Source organism: Athene cunicularia (genome assembly GCF_003259725.1).
Source record: "Athene cunicularia isolate RWA chromosome 2 unlocalized genomic scaffold, athCun1 chr2_part1, whole genome shotgun sequence".
In the NCBI taxonomy this organism is placed as follows: domain Eukaryota; kingdom Metazoa; phylum Chordata; class Aves; order Strigiformes; family Strigidae; genus Athene; species Athene cunicularia.
This window is the reverse complement of record NW_020799095.1, coordinates 18,341,419-18,362,386: the sequence shown is the minus strand read 5'-3', so window position 1 is coordinate 18,362,386 and position 20,968 is coordinate 18,341,419. Positions and strand designations below refer to the sequence as shown.

At 40.6% G+C, this 20,968-nt stretch overlaps 2 protein-coding genes across 2 annotated transcripts in view; one reads left to right on the top strand and one right to left on the bottom strand.

The window, feature by feature from the left end:
• Position 1: 1 nt before the first annotated feature.
• Positions 2 to 8,346, top strand: MALSU1 (mitochondrial assembly of ribosomal large subunit 1; the record flags this gene model as incomplete). Its single annotated transcript, XM_026843070.1, has 4 exons — positions 2 to 44; positions 2,018 to 2,196; positions 5,070 to 5,151; positions 6,339 to 8,346. Coding segments are annotated over 4 exons (483 nt in total), but the record flags the coding sequence as incomplete, so codon positions are not given.
• Positions 8,347 to 10,172: 1,826 nt separating this feature from the next.
• IGF2BP3 (insulin like growth factor 2 mRNA binding protein 3) overlaps positions 10,173 to 20,968 on the bottom strand; it is a 113,878-nt gene continuing 103,082 nt past the window's right edge. The window contains exons 12-15 of the mRNA XM_026843064.1: positions 18,902 to 18,976; positions 15,106 to 15,237; positions 13,618 to 13,731; positions 10,173 to 12,783 (exon numbers count right to left, since the gene is read on the bottom strand). Of these exons, the coding sequence (XP_026698865.1) occupies positions 12,682 to 12,783; positions 13,618 to 13,731; positions 15,106 to 15,237; positions 18,902 to 18,976 (423 nt within the window). The 3' untranslated portion in view covers positions 10,173 to 12,681. The remainder of the gene's footprint in view (positions 12,784 to 13,617; positions 13,732 to 15,105; positions 15,238 to 18,901; positions 18,977 to 20,968) is intronic.

Genomic DNA, 20,968 nt, shown 5'->3' with positions numbered 1-20,968 from the left:
GGCGCTGGGGGTGGTGGCGGCGGCGGAGCAGCTCCAGGCGGCAGGTAGGGCCCAGCGAAGGGCGGCCTAGCCGAGGGGCCGAGCTGCCGGGGTAAACCGGAGGGGCCTCTCCGTGCGCCACACCGGTCGTGGTCCTTGAGACTTCCCGCTTCGGACTTCGGTCTGGTTCTCTCGTGGCTGTTAAGTGTAATCGCTCTCGAGCTGTTCTCCCAGGGTTCCCGCAGGCCCCCGGCCTCGCAGCGGATGAGGGAGCGCCTGTGTCAGCGGGCCCTCCCCTGCTGGGAAGGCGCTGCCGCAGCGCCCTCAGGGCTGGGGACTGCGCGGGGCTGAAGCGCTGCTGTCACGGCCTCGGCGCCAGATAAGGCGCTGGCCCGGCAGGCCCGGGCGTGGTCGTGAGGTGGGATGTCAAGGGGGCCGAAGGCCCTCAGCGCTGCCCTGCGCCCCCCAGTTCTGTGAATTGGTGCCCTGAGCAAAACGTAGCCCCTTGGGAAGAAAGTAAGTGCTGGGGATGCCTGGAATCTAATTCTGCAGCCGCGGGGGGATCCTGGGTGTGCGGTGCGATGGAATCGCCCTTACCTCGGCTGAGACCACAGGCCGCCGGGTCACGGCGTTTGTGCTGAACCGCCATCGCCTTCTAAGCCCCGCTGTAAAGTGGGGAGTCGGTGGCTACCGTAGACCAAGCCTATGTGTAGATACATACAGGAACTTCTGTGAGGATAGTGGTGCCGAGTGGGAGGTGTGTCTCTCTGATGTACGCTCTCAAATAAGTTTCCCTGTACAGGTAACAATTTTAGCAGCACAAGGGCTGGTTACAGGTATAAGACACGGAGCTGTTGTCAGTGCACAGAGCTGGCTTCTTGTTGTAGCTCTTCTGCAAATCTTCTCTAGCCTAGATGTAACCATGACGTGCAGTGTGGCAGAGTGTGCCTGGGGTTGTTTAGACCATTCGTTCTCTAAGTAGGCACTAGAGACTTCACATGTGGCTACCAGGCAAATATTTAACTTTTGTAACCGCTGCGTCCGGAGGAGCTGTGGCCACTGCTAATTTTCTGCATGTGTGACCACAGCAAAAGTTGAAAGAGTGCATGAGTCCCTAAGCTCAAAGGCTTTCATTTACAAAGATCTGACCCAATTTCATATCCCCATTCATGCATATAATATGTAACTATTGTTCTTTTGTTTGGCTTTTTCTTTATATTGGTAAATATGAAGCTTGGCTTTGTGCTGATGCTCAGTCTGCACTAAGGTTCACTTTACAGTGGCAGGCATGCACTGCTGACAGATTTAGATTATGCCTTGAGTATGCACACAAGTTGCATCTACGTAATAAGAACAAATTAGAAATAAACTGATTTCATGGTGTGAGCAGAAGATAGTTGCACAAACTTACTAGTTTTTAAGCTACCTTGCTTAAACTGTTGAAGGACTGAACCTTTATCTACAATATCACAATCCTCTGGCAGAACAGACTAGGGAAAAAGAAAATAAGTGGCTTTACTCAGTGTGGAGATGAAACTTACCTTCACACTGTATCACGTCAGCTCTGTTTTCAATATATTGATTTAATCTTTTTAAGATTTTAGAGCAGTTTCATCGAAAAGCATTGTTCTGAAATGCTTTTAATTTTGTCTGTTGTGTTAATAATGTCTGTTGAAGTACTTAGATTTCATTCATCTTAATTGATAAATACCTGATGATAGCATTAACTCTTAAGTACTAACAACATGAATTAAGTAACTTACCTAAAAGAAACTCTGATGTTTGCTAACTGCTAAATCTAGTGGTAGTGTTATTTATTTACCAGAAGAGTGCTTAGTTCTCTATTTTGATGGGTTTAAAAATTATTTTTAAAAATATGCTATTCATGTTGCATTGTCAGTATGAAACCAAACTTCACAATGAGTGACTAGGTTGTGCTATAATTTGGTTCGCTGTAATTTTATGTAGTCTTAAGAGGTTGATTTTTGGAATCAAAAAGATAAAATTGCCACTGTATTATTTTTTCTATCTGTGCCAGGTACTGTCCTTCCAAAGTTCAACATTGACTTTGTTGTAGCTCTGCTGAGGCAAGAAAATGCTAAAGACATCTGTGTCATCCAGCTACCTCCAGAAATAAAATACTGTAATTATTTTATAATTGTGAGCGGATCTTCAACACGACATCTCCATGCGATGGCACATTACATGCTGAAAATGGTAAGACAGTTCCCACTGCACTCTCTGGGTTTTGGGGAATGCTTTAATTGTTGTGAAAGGAATTTCTCCAGGATTGCATGTATAGGGGTGTACCAGGCAAGATAAAATTACTTATCCTGATGTCATTTAGTCCTGAATACATCTAGCAACTACTTGTACTTATTTCCTTTAGCAGTACTACTCAAAATGTAGAGTATATATTTTAAAAACAAACCTCTCTGTATTTAGTACAGTGGTGACGTTAGCACGATTGGGTGGCTAGAACAAGAGTGATGTGAAATGGTGATGACGACCTATGTCCTGACCTATTGTCTTCCATCCAGCAAGCTTCATAGCTATTTGCACTCATTCCAAATAGCTTAATCTGACTGTTCTCAAACCCTAATCCCTAAAATTTCCAGGTTCTTAGGTGTATCATAAGGCTGGAAAAAAGATGTCATGTTATGAGGCATGGGGACCCCCTCATGGGCTTACTAAGGCAAATTGCTAGTTCATAGTCACCATACTGTGCGTGTACAGGAGGAAGGGAGAGGCAGCAGCAGCCATCCTTGTACAGAAACCTTGCACTGTTTGGTAGTGTGAGGTATGTGACCAACCCCCATCTCAAACCCCCATCTCAGTCAGGTGTCTGTATTCAATCTGTAGTTTGTCTTCTCTTCATGTGCTTTCTTTCCCGTCCTGACCCCATTTTTCCTTTGACCCATGGTTTTACTTTCTTCCTTCCAGTCCCATTGGTTTCAGCTGTTACTTGAGGAGAGAGGGGGAGATGGTATTGCTTTTCAGTGCCTTTCTGAGCACATAATGGAAGTTTCTTGTGTTCTCTGCAGGAACTGATGCAACTTTGCAAACTAAAATTTTGCCTCAAGCTAGAAGTTGTATTAGTGTGATTTGAATGTACTAAATTTAAGCACTTAATATGTACTCTATCACTTGCTAGTCTCAAATCAACAGCTTTTGGTCTCCCTCAGAGGAGGTGAGAGGAGGGAGTACCACCCACCCTGCAAAAACATGCCTGTGCTACAACTAACTGCTCCCTCTGGTGGCTCTGAGACCAGCTCTTTTGCAAGGTCAGAGCCTCTGGGGAGACGTGGCATCCTCCTGGGCATCCTGAGAAACCGGGAAGTCTGGCCAAGTACTCAAGAGTGGCTCACCTTGTCTGGCATTGAAAGTTTTCTATGCAAAAAGTAAGCTGAAGCTTCAGATGGAAAGTAGAGCGGGTGCTCAGGAGTGCTGCTACTAGGCAGCTGGCTAGCTTCACCATTACACTATCTGAAACATTATGGTAAATCATGATTTACTCACACTAAAGTGCAGAGGTGCTCATGTGTAGCATGAGGTCGTCCTGGTTTTCTTCCAGTAGCTTGTAAATGGCAGTCCCTAGTGGGACACTGCATATCCCTTCCTGTCTGGTTTCCTGTTGGAGGAAGAAGCTAATCTTTGACTTCATTATAATCTGTTCACCATTACAGAGCCTTTAAAGACAAGACTGAAGGAAACTTGTAGCAAAGATCAGCCTTTCCAGCCTGTGTTACATAGCTGATGATAGTGCATGCCGGGCTCTTCAGTATTTTAAACAGACTTTCAGAGAGTCTTTGACAATTACGTGCTTTTGATGATATCTCATAGGCTATCTTAAAGAAAGGAAGGTAGAACTAGTTCTGAATTGCATTTTGAAAGTTCTCCATTCTGTTTTGTGAACTGGGGCCATTGTCCAGCAGCCGGCATTGTGGGGGAACCACCAGGAACAGTTGGGGTTTGTGATAATTGCTTTCCCAGTGAAGCGGGACTCATTTGCTAGCCAGCCATGCTGTTACAACCTGTTATTTTTTATTTTGTCTTCCATGGTAGGAAGGACTATTAGAGCCATGCAGTTACACTCTCTGTTTCCTTGTGGACAGGTGCTGAGATAAATGTTTGGTTTGGTTTTTAATTTCAGCTTGAAAAAGATTTCCATATTTTTTTATTGGCTGCTTCAACTAGAAATAAAGTAGAATAAAGGAGCTCTGTGAATATGTAGTCGACTTTTTTTTTTTTTTTTTTTTTTTTTCCTAGTGATGCTTCTTGTAAAGAAACAAGTAGGTTATGGCCAGATCCCAGAATGACAGTACTTAAGCCTCCAGTTGTCAAATTTCTTTAGCTCTGGTGAGTGCGTAGGTTCTTTCTGTACTAGGTGGGGAGAGCTGAGCCTCTCCAGCTAGCATGTATGAAAGCCACCATGTTGCATAGGGAAATAACTACCTTGCCCTACCTGAGAGTTTGCCATTGTGCTTTGAGCTGCCCCCTCCCTTTTCCCCAGGTGGTTTGTAGCTTGGAAACCTTTGTGCCAGTTGTGCTTTCTCCCATCTTGCAATGAGTGTTGAGAGCATGCACTCAAGAGACAGGAGGTTTGTTTGAATGCCTTCCTCGTGGCATGGGTGGAACTTGTTCTCTCCCTGCTCCCATCTGAAAAGAAGATAACCTTGGCATCTCTATTTCTGCATCCTTAACTAGCCAGTGTAAAACAAACTATTAAAGGTATCGGAAGGGAAATAAAACTGAGTGGTAATGGCAGCTACAGAACTGATAATTGAAAGACTACTTTAATGTTAAGTAATTGTATTCAATATTCATCTTGAGAAAAAAATGGACACTTATAAAATTCATGGATAACTGTATGGGAATTCTGAGTGCTAGGATGAAATCTGTACTTATTTTCCAGTGCTGCAAGTATATATTATTCTTTATTTGTGCAGACCCCAGAACCAACACAAAGGAGTCTAACCCGTTTAAGATTTAAAACAACTCTAGGTGACTCAGCAAAGCTCAGCTTATCTGTTGAGTGCTTTTAAATACTTGCAAAGTATTTAATTTTCTGCCCTTGCTTCTTCTCTCAGTACAAGCATCGCAAAGAAGAAAGTGATCCTCATACTCAGATTGAAGGGAAAGAAACAGATGACTGGCTGTGCATTGATTTTGGTAAATATTTGTGAATCTGACAAATAGGAAGTTCTGCATGAGCTCTTTCTTGAAAGAAGCATCTCGCTGTAAAGCCTGCTCGCAGTACTCTGCTGTTTTGGAATTTCAGTTGTTGCTTGAACTCATGACACTAAATAAATTTTCACTAAAAGTCACTGGCACTAAGAAGGAAGCAGGAACTACTCTTCAGTTGCTAAAACAGGTCTTGCTAAGTTGAAGATAACAGTAGTGGAAAGAGAAAAGTTACTTCAGTCATTTTTCTGAGGTTTATGTAATCCCTGTTGGGGGGGGTGTGTGGCTTTTTGTATGCTGCCCTCATAGTGAACTGTTAAGCAGACTTTTCTACTGTCCAGATCATATCATGACACAGTATAAAACCTCAGTCCTAAGAAACTGAGTTTAATTCTTTATTCTGTGGCTGTGAAACTTGCTACACAGACATAAAAGACTCTGCATTCAGAAAGCATTTCTTCATTACTAGCTCTAGAATCTCACCCTCTGACTTTGTGTTTTGGCTTAAAAGAGAGCATGGGTGGGTGAGGGGCACTGCAGCCAGTGATCTTAAGACTTGATTACGTTACTGTCAATGATTTTGATAGTTATAACTGAAAACAGATTGACATTTAAAGGCGTAACTAGAAAGAAGTGCATTAGACATACACTGGCATTGTTCTCCACTATTGTTTGCATGGAATTAATGAAAACCTGTAAGAAAAACTTTATTATGTCAAAGTTTGGACCTGTTTCATTATAAAAACTGCCTGAGAATGGTGAGCAACACACCTCAGGGAAATTACTTGGCTAGAGCTGTATGTTGTTGGTCAGATAAAAAAGCTTAAAGTCCATCTGTAACCTCAGGGAGGGGACTCTTTTAAGTAAAATTTCTTTTGATGTCCTTCTGTCCCGTAGAAGTCACAACTTCTTTGGTCTGGAGTCCTGTGATAATATTAATTTAAATCAGAATATTGTCCCTCTCATTCTCCTGGCTGTAGGCTTGGAGTCTTTTGAAGAACTGACCAGTTCCTAACAGTGTTCAAGAACTGGAATCAGCAACTTCAGAAGAGACCTCCATCAGCTGACCCATTATATTGAGCCACAATGGGGGTGGAAGATTTAAACTCTGCAACTGGAAGTATAGCAGTGCTTGACAGCTGACTTAATTTGTTGTGAATTTCTGTTCTGTGCAGGTAGCATAGTGATACATTTCATGCTGCCAGAGACACGGGACACTTACGAATTGGAGAAGCTATGGACTCTTGGTTCCTACGATGACCAGTTAGCACAGATGATTCCACAATCATTGCCAGAAGATTTTATATTTGGACTGACTCCTAACAGCAGTGATCAGCTTGAGACAAAAACTTAATGCAGCTGCTGGGTGGAAAGAGAAATGACTGTGCCCTCAAAGATGAGACAGACATATAGTTATGATTACTGAACTAATAGTCATTACAGTTGATCAGTACAAAACTGTGTTTATTGGATGTGCCTAGGTGAAGTTCTGAACAAGCTACAAAAATTATCAGAATCATAGAATCATTAAGGTTGGAAAAGACCCTTAAGATTAACTGTAAAATGTCAAAGAAGGAATCCTAGCATAAAGGAACTTCCTGGGGGAGCCACTGTCTCAGTGGAGCCTGTAGTAAGAAGAGTGAAGCAAAGACAGCTACTTAAGCTACTTACATTGAAACTTATGCTCAGCCTCTACAGTAATAGTTTTTCTTTGAAAGACATGCCTGGAGAGGCAGCGTAAAAAAGACTTGAGTGCTGCAAGGAAAAACTATGTGTAGTAGTACAGTTTTGATGAGGCTTCTTGTATTAAGCCATTTGTTTCTGGTCACAATGAAGCAAATCATGTTCTGAGTTGAAGGAGGAGAGAAAACAGACTGGTCTTACTGAGCACATAAAAGCCAAGAGCAGCAGTGACAAATAAAAGTGTCTTAACAGAACTGTAAGTCAGTTTTTCAGCCAAGTCTGTTCCTAATAATAATAAAAAGAACTGAAGAGCTTCAATTCCTTGTCTTCATGTTAAAACATTTAAGTGTGCAGTCAGGTCTTGTAGTTTTCCTGTCACCTGGTTTCTGGAAAAAGGACACTGAGGCAACATGCTCTGGCAGTGTAAACCTTCAGCTCCTTTGAAGTGGGCAAGAGTCCTAAAGGGAATCCTTAGGCACTGAGCATTACTTGCTGCTAATGGCCTGTTCAGCACTTTCAGAAGTCATTGCACAGTGTGTTCTTAGTCCGACTGCTGCAGTCTAATAACCAGTTAGTTAGAAGAGGTTCTGTTACCATCTTGAAGCTATGTAAAACAAGGTGCTTTTCTCCACTACAGGACAGGGCTTTCATCACTAGATTAGGATCTGTTCCTTCTGGGGAAGCTTGCTCTGCCATGCATCAGGAAGCTGGAAGAGTAAGATGCTGAGGGTAATCACCTTTTTTCCTCCATAGCCCCACAAACTGCTTTAAGCCCTGTCTGCATCTCCTCCCTGTACAGCAGTTGCTTGTAATGCTCAAAGAAAGCATCTTTGGTTTTCTGTGCCTGTGGTTGTGGTGTTGAGGAGGAATGGCATGTGTATTTTTAAAACAAACAAAACACACAAACCAAAAAACCTCCTTCATTTCAGACTGGTCATGTTTTCTTGCCGTGTCCATCCTCTTTCAGGAATAACTGCCCCTGAGCTCACCTGCTTACTGATACAAGGGAACAGATCAGCAAATTAAGCAAGGAGCATTTCTTAAATGTAGTTGAAGTATGCAGATAAAACATCTTTGCCTACAAAATAAAGGTATTGGTGTTAAGTCTGACTGCAAAGAAAAATTTTGAAAATGCTTCATGATACTTATAAGCAATCCACATGGGGGAAAGATAACCTTGGCCATCTTACAGAGTGGTGTGTTCTAAATCTTCCTAGGAAGAATACATAGGAGTAACTTTGGATCATTCCCTGAAACCATTTGCCTTTTACTGCTGCTGCTGAAGATAAGTAATGCTAGATGAATAAAAGCAGGTTCAGCAAACATTATGTCATATGAACCCACATCTAGTAATCAGAAACCCATACCGTATCCTGTTTCAAAGAGCAGTAACAAAAGGAGCACCCAGAAAAGAGAAGCAAAGAGACAGGGAACAGCTTCCATGTGAACAGACTAGGACTCTTAGAGCCAAAAAGTGGTAATAGTCAGTAAGACAAGACCAAAAAAAAAAAATTAACAGGGAAGACAAAAGGGGAAAATAAAAAGTATAGCTGGATTTACTGTCAAAGCACATGGTGAAAAGGAGCTATGTACATCCACTGGTTGCTGTTAAATGATCAGCTGCCCTCTCAAGGCAGACACTTCCTCAACCCCCATTTCACAGCAGCAGTCAACCTGTCCTGAGTTACCATGGTGCCACAGCCAGGTTACCTGACTGACCTTGGTGAGCCTTTGGCCTCAGCCTCTTAAAAGCTGGGACCTAGGAACTAACAAAGACTGGAAGATCAGTACTGTGCAACATTAAACACCTTTTGGAAGAAAAACTTTTGGGAATGGCTTAAGTTCTATGGAACAGGTGATTTCTGTGCAAAATAAAAATATTGAGCAGTTTGTTCATCAACTATAGATTCATTATTCAGTCCTCCTGTACTGAGGTACATGCAGGTTTGGCTCAGTGCAGGTTGCCTTGATGGTGGGATGAACAGGATAAACAACTACCAAGGTGGGACTTTAATCATCATTTCACTAATTTGCTGACCTGCATTTGAGTAACTTTGTTACCAAGCAGTTTTTGCATCCATGAGTTGAGCTAACTCTCTGTTGCAGCCCAGCTTGAGTGTTTAACTCTACAAGTTTTTGTGTTCATTTAAAAATCCTATGCCCTGGTACCATGTTGAGACCACACTGTCCTGCACAGCACACATGCTTCATTTAATGAAAACTAATACAAAGAGCGCATGCCTTGGAAATTGCAGCTTAAGAATAAAAGCTTTGACAGGTTAGAAGCAAATAAAAGCATCATGATTAAGCAAATGCTTAAAACAGTTTGGGGTTTAGCTCTCACAAATGTACGAGCAATACAGAGGAAGGCTTCTTATGTTGCTCAAATGGTAGCGATGCCGATTCCGAGAAGATAGCTCAATATCAGCATGGAAAAATGAGCACAGAGGTGCCTGTGAAATGCAACACCCTATGCAGTGTCTTCTGCAGACATAATTTCAATTGCCTCTTTCAGCTGGTTGGTCCCAGTAAATGAGCTGTAAAGACAAGTGGGAGGGTTCAAGAGTTTGGAAAACAAGATTGGTTTTCCACTACTCTTCAAAAGGTACAGAATTATATTATTCATGACAGCGCTTCATTCCCCAACCCTTCCCTCTCACACTAAAGTCCTCATCTAGTGTCATTTCTATTCCAAACAGTGTTAACAAAGATATAATTGGAGAGGTGAGACTGCCTCACTGGCAAGAGCTGTGCGTCTGGGTGGTGGTGGTGGTGGGAGTGAGATACAGGTTGCCATCACATCTGTTTGCTTGTGTGACTGGTTCTGCCTATCCAAGCTTCTAGGCCCGTTACACAGCTTCAGTCACCCTGAGAGCACCAAGGTAAAGACTGGGTAAAAAGCAGCCCCCCCACCCCCCCCCAAAAATTTAACTGCTATTCAGATCTCATTTCAAACTTGTTAAAAGATTCCTCCATATTTGCCCTGGGTCAGGGCAGTTGAGTACACATTCCTTCCACAGCAAATCAGCCTAAGTGATCTGCTTAACACTGAAACCGCAAACTACAGGTTGCACTACAGACTATAACATTGTGATTTGAGAGAGAGAAGATGAATTGTAAGCCAGAGAAGTCACTGCTTGTGTTGGGAAATGCAAATGTCGTAACCTGGCTGCTGGATGCCCTGGCAGCTATGGAATACCTCTGGGTGACTTCATCCTTATCCAGTTATTATTACGGACAGAAAACCAACTTGATCAAAGTACCACAGATACTTGAACAGTCTGTCCTTATGCCTCAAATTTAAAAAAACACCACACAACTTTATCTGATGATAGGAGTTAAACTCTTTATTCCATTCAGAGGCATCTGGCAAGTGGAGCTGCATTGGGGGGCACATTACAGATGAAAAATGATCCATACTTTGTGGATATTGAAATCATTTACAGTATTTACTTTCTAGCTATTCCCAAATACTCCAAATTACCAAGTCTCAATTGAAAAGAAAAACATGATTTACCATACTAAGTCTAGGAATTTAAGAGATGACAGTATTTAAATCAGCAGATGTAAATGCAGCGCCTATTTGTAAAGGAATTTTTATGGAAAATAATGAAGTCAAATCCTTCTCAAATGTTAAGAAAGGAACATCAGACTGACTTAAGCCTCAACAAAAATTAAAATGCTATGACTTTTCATACTTCAGTAATTTTAAATTCATTGTAAGAAAAAAAAAATCCTCTAAAGGCTAGATGAAGGTCACTGTCAAAAAAGGAAAAGAAACTCATTTTTCATTGCTAAAACTACAACATAAGTTTGTGGTTTTTAAACCAATTAGTAAAGAAGAGATGCAGGAAAAACACTTCAGACCATTTTCAAAATTATCTAATCTGTACAACAATGATCTTTGGGAAGATTATCTAAGTCTATGTAGTAATGCCTCTATTTCAACATGAACCTAAGAGGTAGATAACAAAATGATGAAACAAATGTTTTAGCTCGTTGTGCCCCTCAAATCAGTGCAGCATGGTGATTCTGATCATCTCATGCACAAAAAACATCACAAAAAAAGGTTCAGAGGTAATAGCATGGCTCTGTCGACCACACACATACAGGCGCGCACGCGCACACACACACACACAGCAGTCTTTATGCACCATGTGTTGCCACATTTTTTTTTTTTTTTTCTTAAACTGAGGTAGACTGAAGTTTATTGTAGAAACTTGAATGTGTCACTATTACCACAATCATCATTCAAATTACATTCGGAAATTAAAAAATTTGGTAACTTTCCTGTTATCCCTGCCTTTTGACATTTTTTTTTTTCTTCTCTAATGGTTGGTTGCAGAATGTGCATAAATCCTGCTGCATCTATTATAAGCCAGGCTAGAGAGGTGGTTGTTTTTGTGGTTTTTTTTTTTTCTTGTAATAATTTTTAAAACCTTCAAAGTGGCTTAGTGTGGCCCATAACAGCGGCTGGATATGTAAACTTAGCCTTTCATTATCTTTCAATGTGATCAAACACTGTTTGACCTTCCCCCATCGTGGTAACTGAAAGCAGTATGATGTGATCCGCAGACAGCAGAGACCCTCGTGGCCTCCAATACGCTCTAGCGGATCAAGTGTTCTATCAAACTGAAGATGAAGCTTGCTCTTTGAACAAAATGGCAAAGTCCAAATGGGCTGCAAATGGTTAAATGTAGCATTATTAGGTAGTGATGGTCAAAGGCACAAAGGGTTCATGCATTCAATCAAGTAGCACAAAAAAAAATTCAGCCTCTTGCAGCCTTCTAAATTTTTCCCCCAACCCCAGCCTCTTGCCATCACTTCCTTGTCCTGTTCCCAAAAAAGTACCGTCACAAACTTTTTCATCCCATCTTAAAAGAAAACTAAACGGCATTGCTGCTATCAGAATGTTGGCATCATTCACTATCTTTTGAACATTCACTGAATTTTTTTTTTAAACAAATGATGGTGTTGAAGCCCTCAGAAAATCTGAGGCTATGTTTTTTTTACCCACCTTACTCCCATCAGCCAGCAGCTAGAAGCGCTCTACTATATTTTTCCCCGATAAGTCTGTAGTACTCCTGGCTGGTGGCTGATCAAATTTTAATTTTTTTTTAAAAAAATAAAATGCTCAAGAACTATTAGCTTTATAAAGTATACAAAATACCAAAAAAAAAAAGCAAAAAAGGAACAATTTCTCATTGAGGTACTAAATGCCTGAGGTAGTTTAGTAAAATGCATATTTATCTTTTTATGCCCTGGCCAACACCATTCAACACTTCCCTTAGGTTATTCATGGCAGTGTTATGTAAAAATGCAACCAAATTCTCCTTAAAAAATGCCACTTGTTTCAACGTTGGGACTAACACTTAAACTCTTGTCAATACCCTTGCTCTAACCCTAGCCCACCCACAATCCCACCCTCCAAATGTGTTTCTTCTTTTACAACTGGACCTATAAGAGCAATGCCTTTTCTTTTTTTTTTTTTTAAACCAGTGAACTCAGAAGAGAAAGCTTCATTAAACCAAGTTCTAAAATTGTTGGGGAATAATAAGAACAATAAAAAAGACTAACGAGTTTATGTTAAATTGTGAGAATAGAACAAAAGGGAAGTGAAGGGGTCCTTATTTTAAAGCTGGGTTTCAAAAGTTTGAGAGAGCCTAAAGAATACATTCTCAGAGACAGCGTTCAACGGTTGCCTGGTCCTCGAACAGGTGATTGGCTTGGTGGATCTTCTGCATATAACTTCAACAGGTGTTCACCACCCGTCTCTCTGTCGCACAGTCTGTCTTTGGTCTGGCATCTGTCTCTGATGGGCCATTTTCTAAACCTTTATTTTCGTCTTGGCTGAGGCTGTCCGCTTTGCAATGTTTTTTGCTGTTGCTGCTGCCTTCTTACCTGAGCCAGTATTTCCTGAATTTTTCTCTGAGCAAGCTGAGGGACAAAGAAGAAGAAACAAGGTATCATGATGCCATGCTGTAGTGACCGCTGTTTACAGCCGACTATATGCTACTTGGATTAAGAAAATCTGGAATAATTAAGTTCCCACTAGTGACAAGATTACTCATCAGTTAAAATACACCTGGGTTAGTAATGATGTACAACTTAATTTCTAATTTTTCTTCTTTTTCCATCTACCACACCTACCTGCATGGTCAGTTTTCACATCTGCAATACAGAAAACATAAGCATAGGAAGATGACTACCAACATTAAAATTACTGATGCTACAGACTACTTTCATTTTACTGCTCTGAAGATACTAATGTTTTAAAAGAACCACTGTTTTAATGGAGTGGAATTTTTTTTTTTTTTAGAAACACACCAGGGAATCCAGAAGGTCAGACTTACAGGATTGACCAGCCCTCCCATCACCTTTCTGAATTACAAGTCACCTATAGCAAAGTATCAAAAGGAATTGGTCTGAACTAGGAGTGTGGTGAGGGGAAAGTATCTTGTGATCCTTTTTTTATTCTATTAAATTAACAGTTTGGGCAATGTGGACAAGTTGCATACATAGGTGCAGTTCTTGCATATATCAATAGGATAATTTAAGAAAACTGCTTTACATAGGTAACAGTGCAATATTGTTATAAATGTGTCTCAAGGCATGAAGGAAGTTTACTGCAGCAAGACAACTAGAGGAACCTGGCAAGAAGTGCTTTCTGTATCCTGAGAAAAAGTCTTCCATCCCTTGGCTCTAGCACATGGATATGAAAGACAGACCATGGAAACATCAAGGTAACACAGAAAATCATTCCAGTCCTACCTGGCATGCATAGAAGTGACCAGTTATTTTCACAACCACCTGATCGTTTTCATCAGGTGTCTGGTCACGAGGGACTACAACTTCTGCACTTGTCAAGTTTTGAAGCTCATTTACCTATAAATAGATAGTAGAAGTCAGAAAATCTTAAACAAATATCCCACAGCCACCAAGCCTCAAAGATACTGCTGACCACAGAAACATCATCCTCTAAGTTATGTTTAAAATATGAAACCCACTAACAGAAAGCATCTTTGTGCAGCAGCGTGCACGTGGCAAGATGAGCTTCTTGTGTCTCTAACATAAATTAGCACCAAGTTCTCTAGATTTGTAGAAGTGTTTTAAAGACTAAATACAACACACAGAAGGTGTTAAATACATGTCTTAAAAAAGGAAATAGATGCCACAGTGTTTACAGTTGAGTTTACAAGTTTAAGGTCAGAAGACTCATACAATGTATGATGTAGGGAAGAAAAAAAAAGTCAAAGTATTTATACGTTTTTCCTTGAAAAACCACCACAAGATGGAGAACTCCAAAAAGAACAATGAAGTGTCCACATTATTTTCAGTAGCCTATCAGCTTCCATAGTGTTAAGTAGGGGCAAGGTTAGAGTCTTGCCCCATTTGCACTAATCTTATTTTAGAAATGCACAGCATCATTTAATAAGAAAATGTTTTAGATTAACAACTTTTCAGATATGTTTGTCCATAAACCTCTTACCACTGCAAGTAATGAAAGAGGCCACGTTGTCTCCTGACACTTAATTTCAAGACCCTGTTGCACTCAAGGATGGACACCCAAGACTGAACTTTGCAAATAGCAGCTAGCTCCTGACTTAAAACCATATAAAAATATTAGAGTACCGACACCTTTCGGGACTGAAAATTCTCAGTGATTTTACTTCATGCAACAAACTGAGTCTAAGAAGTGCCATCAATTAAGTTGAAGCAAAAAAAAATTTCCACCACTCCACCCCCCCCACCCCCCAATATTGAGGTCTTAACATGTCAATTTCCCCCCACTTATTTAGAAATTACGCTTTCATTAAGTTGTGGCCAGAAATGCCACCTTTGGACACACTGGATTTAGTTTTAATTACATGAGATTAGTGAATTCTTTTTGCAAAATCTGGCATAAGATAAGGTTCACAGAAGCAGGTCTTGAGTGGGAGTATATTCATTTTAAAATGGAAAAACTACATTTCTATTAAAAGCCCTGCAGATCTGACTGGGACTACCAATTTTTGTTAAACTCTGGGGGTTTTTTTGTTTTACATTGAATAAATCATTCTATAAGATCAGCTTCTCTTGACTCCACACTAGAAGTAAGGAAACCTTAACAAGTACAGCTAAGAGACTAGCACCTGCTTTAACATCACTTCAAAGGATTAGCTATTAGTTAGGTAAAGATTTAAACCTTATACATATATACACACACACTGAAATAAGAAACAACTGAACAACACTAAGAGTTTCATTTCAGCTACTTACTGTTTTGCCTCCTTTACCAATAACTCTACCAGCAGCATAGGATGGCACTTTTATATGAGCCTCAAGTTTCACTTCTTCTTTAGGTCCGAAAAAATTTTCTTCTTTAAGTTTTCCATAGATTCTCCCTTGAGCCTGCAAAAATGCTTTCAGTTAAAGAATGTACTTACTAAAATCTAGTTAACTTCAAGAAATTCCAAAGAAAGGAGAATTCTCAATACACAACCCTAACAAAGCATTTTCCCTAATAAATATTTTTCTAAAAGAAGTCTTTGTAGTAAACTAGGAAGCATGATTACCCAGCTTTAAAGATTGCATGACAAACCAGGGAATCATGGAATAATTCAGAGATCATTATTATTCTCCTTTTCAGTAGAAATGTTGCTTTTAAAAGAAACTATTGCAGCTCTATAGAGGTAAAGAGTGGTGGGAAAAAGAACCATCTGGCTAAAGCCTTTTTTTTTTTGTTACACCCAGAAACACAGAATACAATCAATTGGCTCAGAAACCCATTCTTTTAAGGATACTTTGCTTAAAAAAAAAAAAGGCAGCCCCCTACCCTGCCAAGTCACAGGATAAAGACTCCAATTAGAGCAAATAGCTTACTTTTACAATCCATTGCAACATACTGTTTAAAAATAAATAAATCTGAGCTTGCTCAATTTCCCAAAGTGCAAAATCAAACTACCTAGATCTAAATAGCACCCTGGGAACAGTATCAACCCAACCAGCACATGGTTCCCTTTTCTGGGGAACATGCAAATGCTAGGTAGCAAGAAAAATGTCCCCTGAGACTAAGCTCATGAATCGTGCCAATTTTTAAACATATTTATTTCCTTATTCCCTGCTGTTCATCAGTAAATTCTTGAGAAATAGTAACGAGATCTTCTACTCTTCATCTCCTAGAGGCATCAGAAAAACGTTTCTGTTGAGATACTGAAGAGAGATGCTCTGTAAAAACCATAAAACCTAAGACCATAAAGCCTTTCCACTTCAGATTCTTTATCACCTTCTTTAAATCACACTCACCAGCCCTGTCACTGCATACATGCTAAAACCAGCCATCTTACAGGCCACCATGAAATATGAAAAGTCCAAAAAGATTGCATGATGTGATAATGATTTTAAATAGTGGCAGCTTATTTTATCTTATTTCTAGCTCACATCCTAAAAGCCTAAAGTTCATGCTATTCTAGAAAGCGTAAGATGAAAGATATTTTGTGACTTTGGAACTGGAAGTATTCAGTATTTTGGGTAAGTCAGACTCCACCTGAAGAGTATGGAAGAATCTCTAATGCATGGCTTTGACCTAGATGGGATACTGCAGGTCATGGGACCCTGTCACAGAGGACAAAAGCTATCATCTTTTCAGTGACAGAAAAGACAAGCCATACGAGAACTACCACATTCTGTCACTGTCTACAGCCCTAGAATCAAAGATTCCTGTTCCAGGAAAACTTTAGAAGGGTTTTCCAAGAGCAGATAAACTAATACTCTCAGACATCATCTTGTGCTGGAGATTCTGAAACTATTTCCAAATTTGTTCGAGAAAGACAGTAGCCAGCATAGCCCTTTTGATTTCAGTAGCAATGCTTTTCATGTGTATAAGACCTTGACAACTTGCACAGGCTGCAGGGCTCAGTGGGAGAGGTACCATAGGAAAAAAGCATGCATTACTGCTGAATTATATAAAGCAAGGTGAGATGTTGACTTTTTAAAAGACAGAAGATATATTTCCAACATCCCAAATCTTTCAGCTCTTGAACAAGTCTCAAGACAGAGAGACCACCTAACCGGGCTGCAGGTCCTTCACAGTAAAATAGTGGCTGAAAGACATTGCCTACACTAGATTCCACTTTGCTTGCATGTGTCCTATATCCAAGGCAACATGATCATCTCTGAACATTCATGTCACAGGTGTGCCTAAACTCTAGGGAGCACTGCAGCAGAGGCTGTAAACAGTGGCATATTCTTTTCCTGTTGCCTTAATAATAAGTATCCCTGCGTACTGCAACATCCTCAGACTACTGCAGCTGAGGAAGAAAGGGGTGTAGCCACTGCAGCTACTATGGACATGAATCACAGACAGCAGAACACAACACAGTAGGGAAAGGATGCCAAACTCACAGGCTCCAGGATGACAACGTCTCTCAGAGAAGTGGTGAGCAGCACCTATTCTCTCTTCAAGTTAGGCACCAAGAATGTAATCTGGGTGCACAACAAGCAATAGCCTATGCTCAAAGATAGAGAAGACCTTCCTTAAACAGACCTTAAGGACAGCATTAATGAAGCTTAGCCCTGACTGTAGGGCATGCTTCAGGTTAATACTGGTGATAAAAGAAAGGGCTGAACTCTGCCTCTGCCCATCTCAGTCAAAAGGGCACTGTTCAGAGCAGCAAAAGACTACAAGGACTGGAGCTGAGGGAAGCCCCAAGGCATAACCCTTTCCTTCACAAGACCAGCATACTCACAGGCATCAGCTGTGCTAGTACACTGATCCCTCTTTTACAAGCATAAGTCCAAGAGTAGAGAATTGACCGATTGGTGCTATTTTAACCAATGTATGTGGTGCAGAAATGGGAGACTTTCTTCCTTGCATGATCCAGAGTGGGGAGAAGAGCTGACATAAGAACTCTATGGGAATCTGAATCTATCTTTGAGAGGAAGCCTGAGGACAAGCCTCTGCCTACAGGAAAAGTCAGGCTAAGGGATGCCCAAATCTACTTTGGCCTGCTACTGCTTGAGGGTAAGTTGACTCATATCTGATGGAAAGAAGAGGTAGCCAGAGTCTGACCTTGTGCCAATCCCAGATCACATGAGTACTCCATGTATGGAGAACACCATGTAGCCAAGCCCACATGCACACAGAAAACCTCAAGGAGGCAGAGCTTCTAAATTATCCTTTGCCTTCAATAGCTTCTCAAATGTATATGGTAACTGAGCAATAATCCCAAATGTATCTGGTTCTCTGTTACCACTGCAAAATACCTGCCCTGATGCTTCTCCAAAATTCCTAAAGGCATTAGTGAAACTGATTCTAGATATGCCTGAAGTTTGTGCACCTCCTCCTTGCATGATGCCCCGAAGCAAAAATGCAAAGACAAAAACGAGAACAGGCAAGAGAACGATGCCAGAACATGAACTCTCAAGTGACTTTCTACCTGTTCTGGGCCTCATCTGTGATGAGGGCAGGCTGCTGCACTGAGCTGTCTGCATCACTCCTAACAAGTCCTTTTGGGGTAACTAGATTTATCCCTTGGCACTTAAGGCAGATGGCCACTCCAGGACTCAATTTGAACACAAATGGGATAATCAGGTTGAGTATCTCCTTGTAGTTGTAGTGTAAATAAAATTAGAAATTCTGCATTCATCTGCAGAGCTACCCAAAAAGCGTTTTCCATTTGGCACACAACAGTAACCTCGGAAGACTCAGTCTCTCATCCTGTCAGCTTTGTTATTTCAATTAAACACACTAGACTGTTGCATGTATTAAAACAGTCTTGAAAGATTGAACTATTGTGCTTGTAGATAAAAGGGAAAAAAAGGAATGTAATATGGCCATACTTTCATGCTAGACTTGATTCTAGCTTACATGAAACTCCCACCAGTTTTTCAGGTGACCAGAATGTGGCCTGTATTACTCAAATTCACAGGATACCTTTCAGCAAAAGGAAAGCAAAAATCAAGTGTTTACCAAAATTCTGAATAAAATGGTGCTTGGAACCAAGTGTTTTGTTTTCAGTATTGTCCATTACAGTCTAAAGGCCACTACAGACTGACACATTTTTATATGTTGTACCTTGAACTGAGCTTCTGGAGGTCCAGTGATGATAACCATTCTCAGCTTGGCATCTGGTCCTTCAGCAGGGGCAATCTGGAATGGATAAACATAGCTTTTGGTTGCTGTCTTTTGAAGGAATAGTTTAAAGCCACCTCCTCCCTGCTTCAGTCTCACATTCTGTTCAAGAGTGAAAAATTATTCGTTACAGCCGCAGCATTACACTTCAGTCATGACGGGTTTGTTCTCTTTAAAGCGCATTAATTAGCTATAATGAAATACGGAGAAATTGGCTAAACCATAGCAAATTTACTTCTGAAAATTAAAGGCATAGCTACTCATCCACATATGGCAAAATCCCACAAGCCATTTTCATGTGGCTATGAGTGATGCAAGACATGTAGTCTTCAAAAAGACAACTATGGTTAATAGACCGAGATTCTCATCCCTACCCACTAACTTAAACAGTCTTTCTAACAAGTTTGGCTCATTAGCAAAAGTTTGCATCTGTCCCCCTGAGAACAGAAGATCACTTTACTTTTGTAACTAACCAGATCCAAAACATTCCTCTATACTGGACAATGAGTTCACAGTTTCCAAGGGGTTTGTATCTACAGACATTTATTTGTGTGACCCAAATAAAAATTAAGCTCCACCAGAGCTGAGACAGAGACGCCTGTAGGGTCTTTAGCAGTTCATGTCACCACAAAAGTAAGATTTCTGTGGGTGTTGTTCTCAGACTCCAGTGGCATTAAATAATTCAAACTAGCCTCTGACATTCTGGATGAATCTTTTGTTTATCACAACTGACATTTCCATTGTTGCATCTAGTATTACATAGCTGCTGTTGAATGGGCAATATATTAAACACTACAGGATTTCATCTTAGCTGTTGGCATAGGGATGTTATTCATATTTAACAGCTGTAGTTTATTTCAGACAAATTACCAGTCACCATGCATCATTTTCACTAAAGAATTTTGCTAACGAAAGTTCATAATTATTCATATTGTACCCCAAGATGGAGAAGCCATTACATACTAGTTATCTGGCTTGCATATTTATTTTTCATGCGATTACTGCGTTCCAGTTGGCAATATCTAAAAATACACATTCATTTTACAGCCATACATTTATATGACATGACGTTGTGGTAGGGCAAGCACAGACTAAATCCATTCATTCTTTGAAACACAAATATTTTAGAGGGACAAAATTTCGAGGCACATTTGGAGGCAGCTGACTGAACAGAGCTCAGCCTGATAATTGCCATTAATGTAAAATGGACATTGTAGTTTGCCTCTCAGTCACCTCATGTTTTCTTAGCGAACACCAGCACCTTTATCGAAATTTTAGGAGAAGTATTTTCCATCGAGCCTTCATTATGTCTTGCACATATTTAAATGTTCTGGAACATTTCTTGCTTTGCCTTTATCTTAGAATGTCCTATTCTCAGCAGCTGGAGTAAAACATGGCTGAGGGCTGGGAAAGAAACATGTACCAACTAATATTTCAGTGTCTGAAGGGGCAGCCTAAGAGACCTCAGTGTGAATTTTGTCTGTCTGCTCTTGGAAGGAGAAGTTACATACATACAAATAGTATCCAAGTGGTGAATTTTTCAGTTCTGAGAGAAATAGTTTTACATTTCTAACTGGAAAACAACCCATCTTCCATATGCCAAGTCACAAGCTGACAACTTCATACACCCAAAACCTATAACAGTCATCCTAACTCCATCAGAGATGGGAAGGGTAATTTATAACCAAGATGATTATCAATGGTTCCCAGCACTAAAGTACAGGGTCGGCAACAGACAGCCCAGAAATCTCTGCCTGGCTCCTTTGCCAAATAATTCTATCTGCTGGTGCCCATATTACCACACAATGACCCCCAGCACAGGGATGCAACCTGAAGTCATCAGCCTCACACACCTCTGAAGTGGTGGGCTGGACACCACAGCCTTATGACAGACCCCGGTGCATCCACGGTTTATTTACTCTTTGTGGCTAAAGAGTTTCATCAGATCTACAAAGCTCAGCACAAGAACAAAAGACAATGCATGGGGATGTAAAATGTTCTCATCTGTTA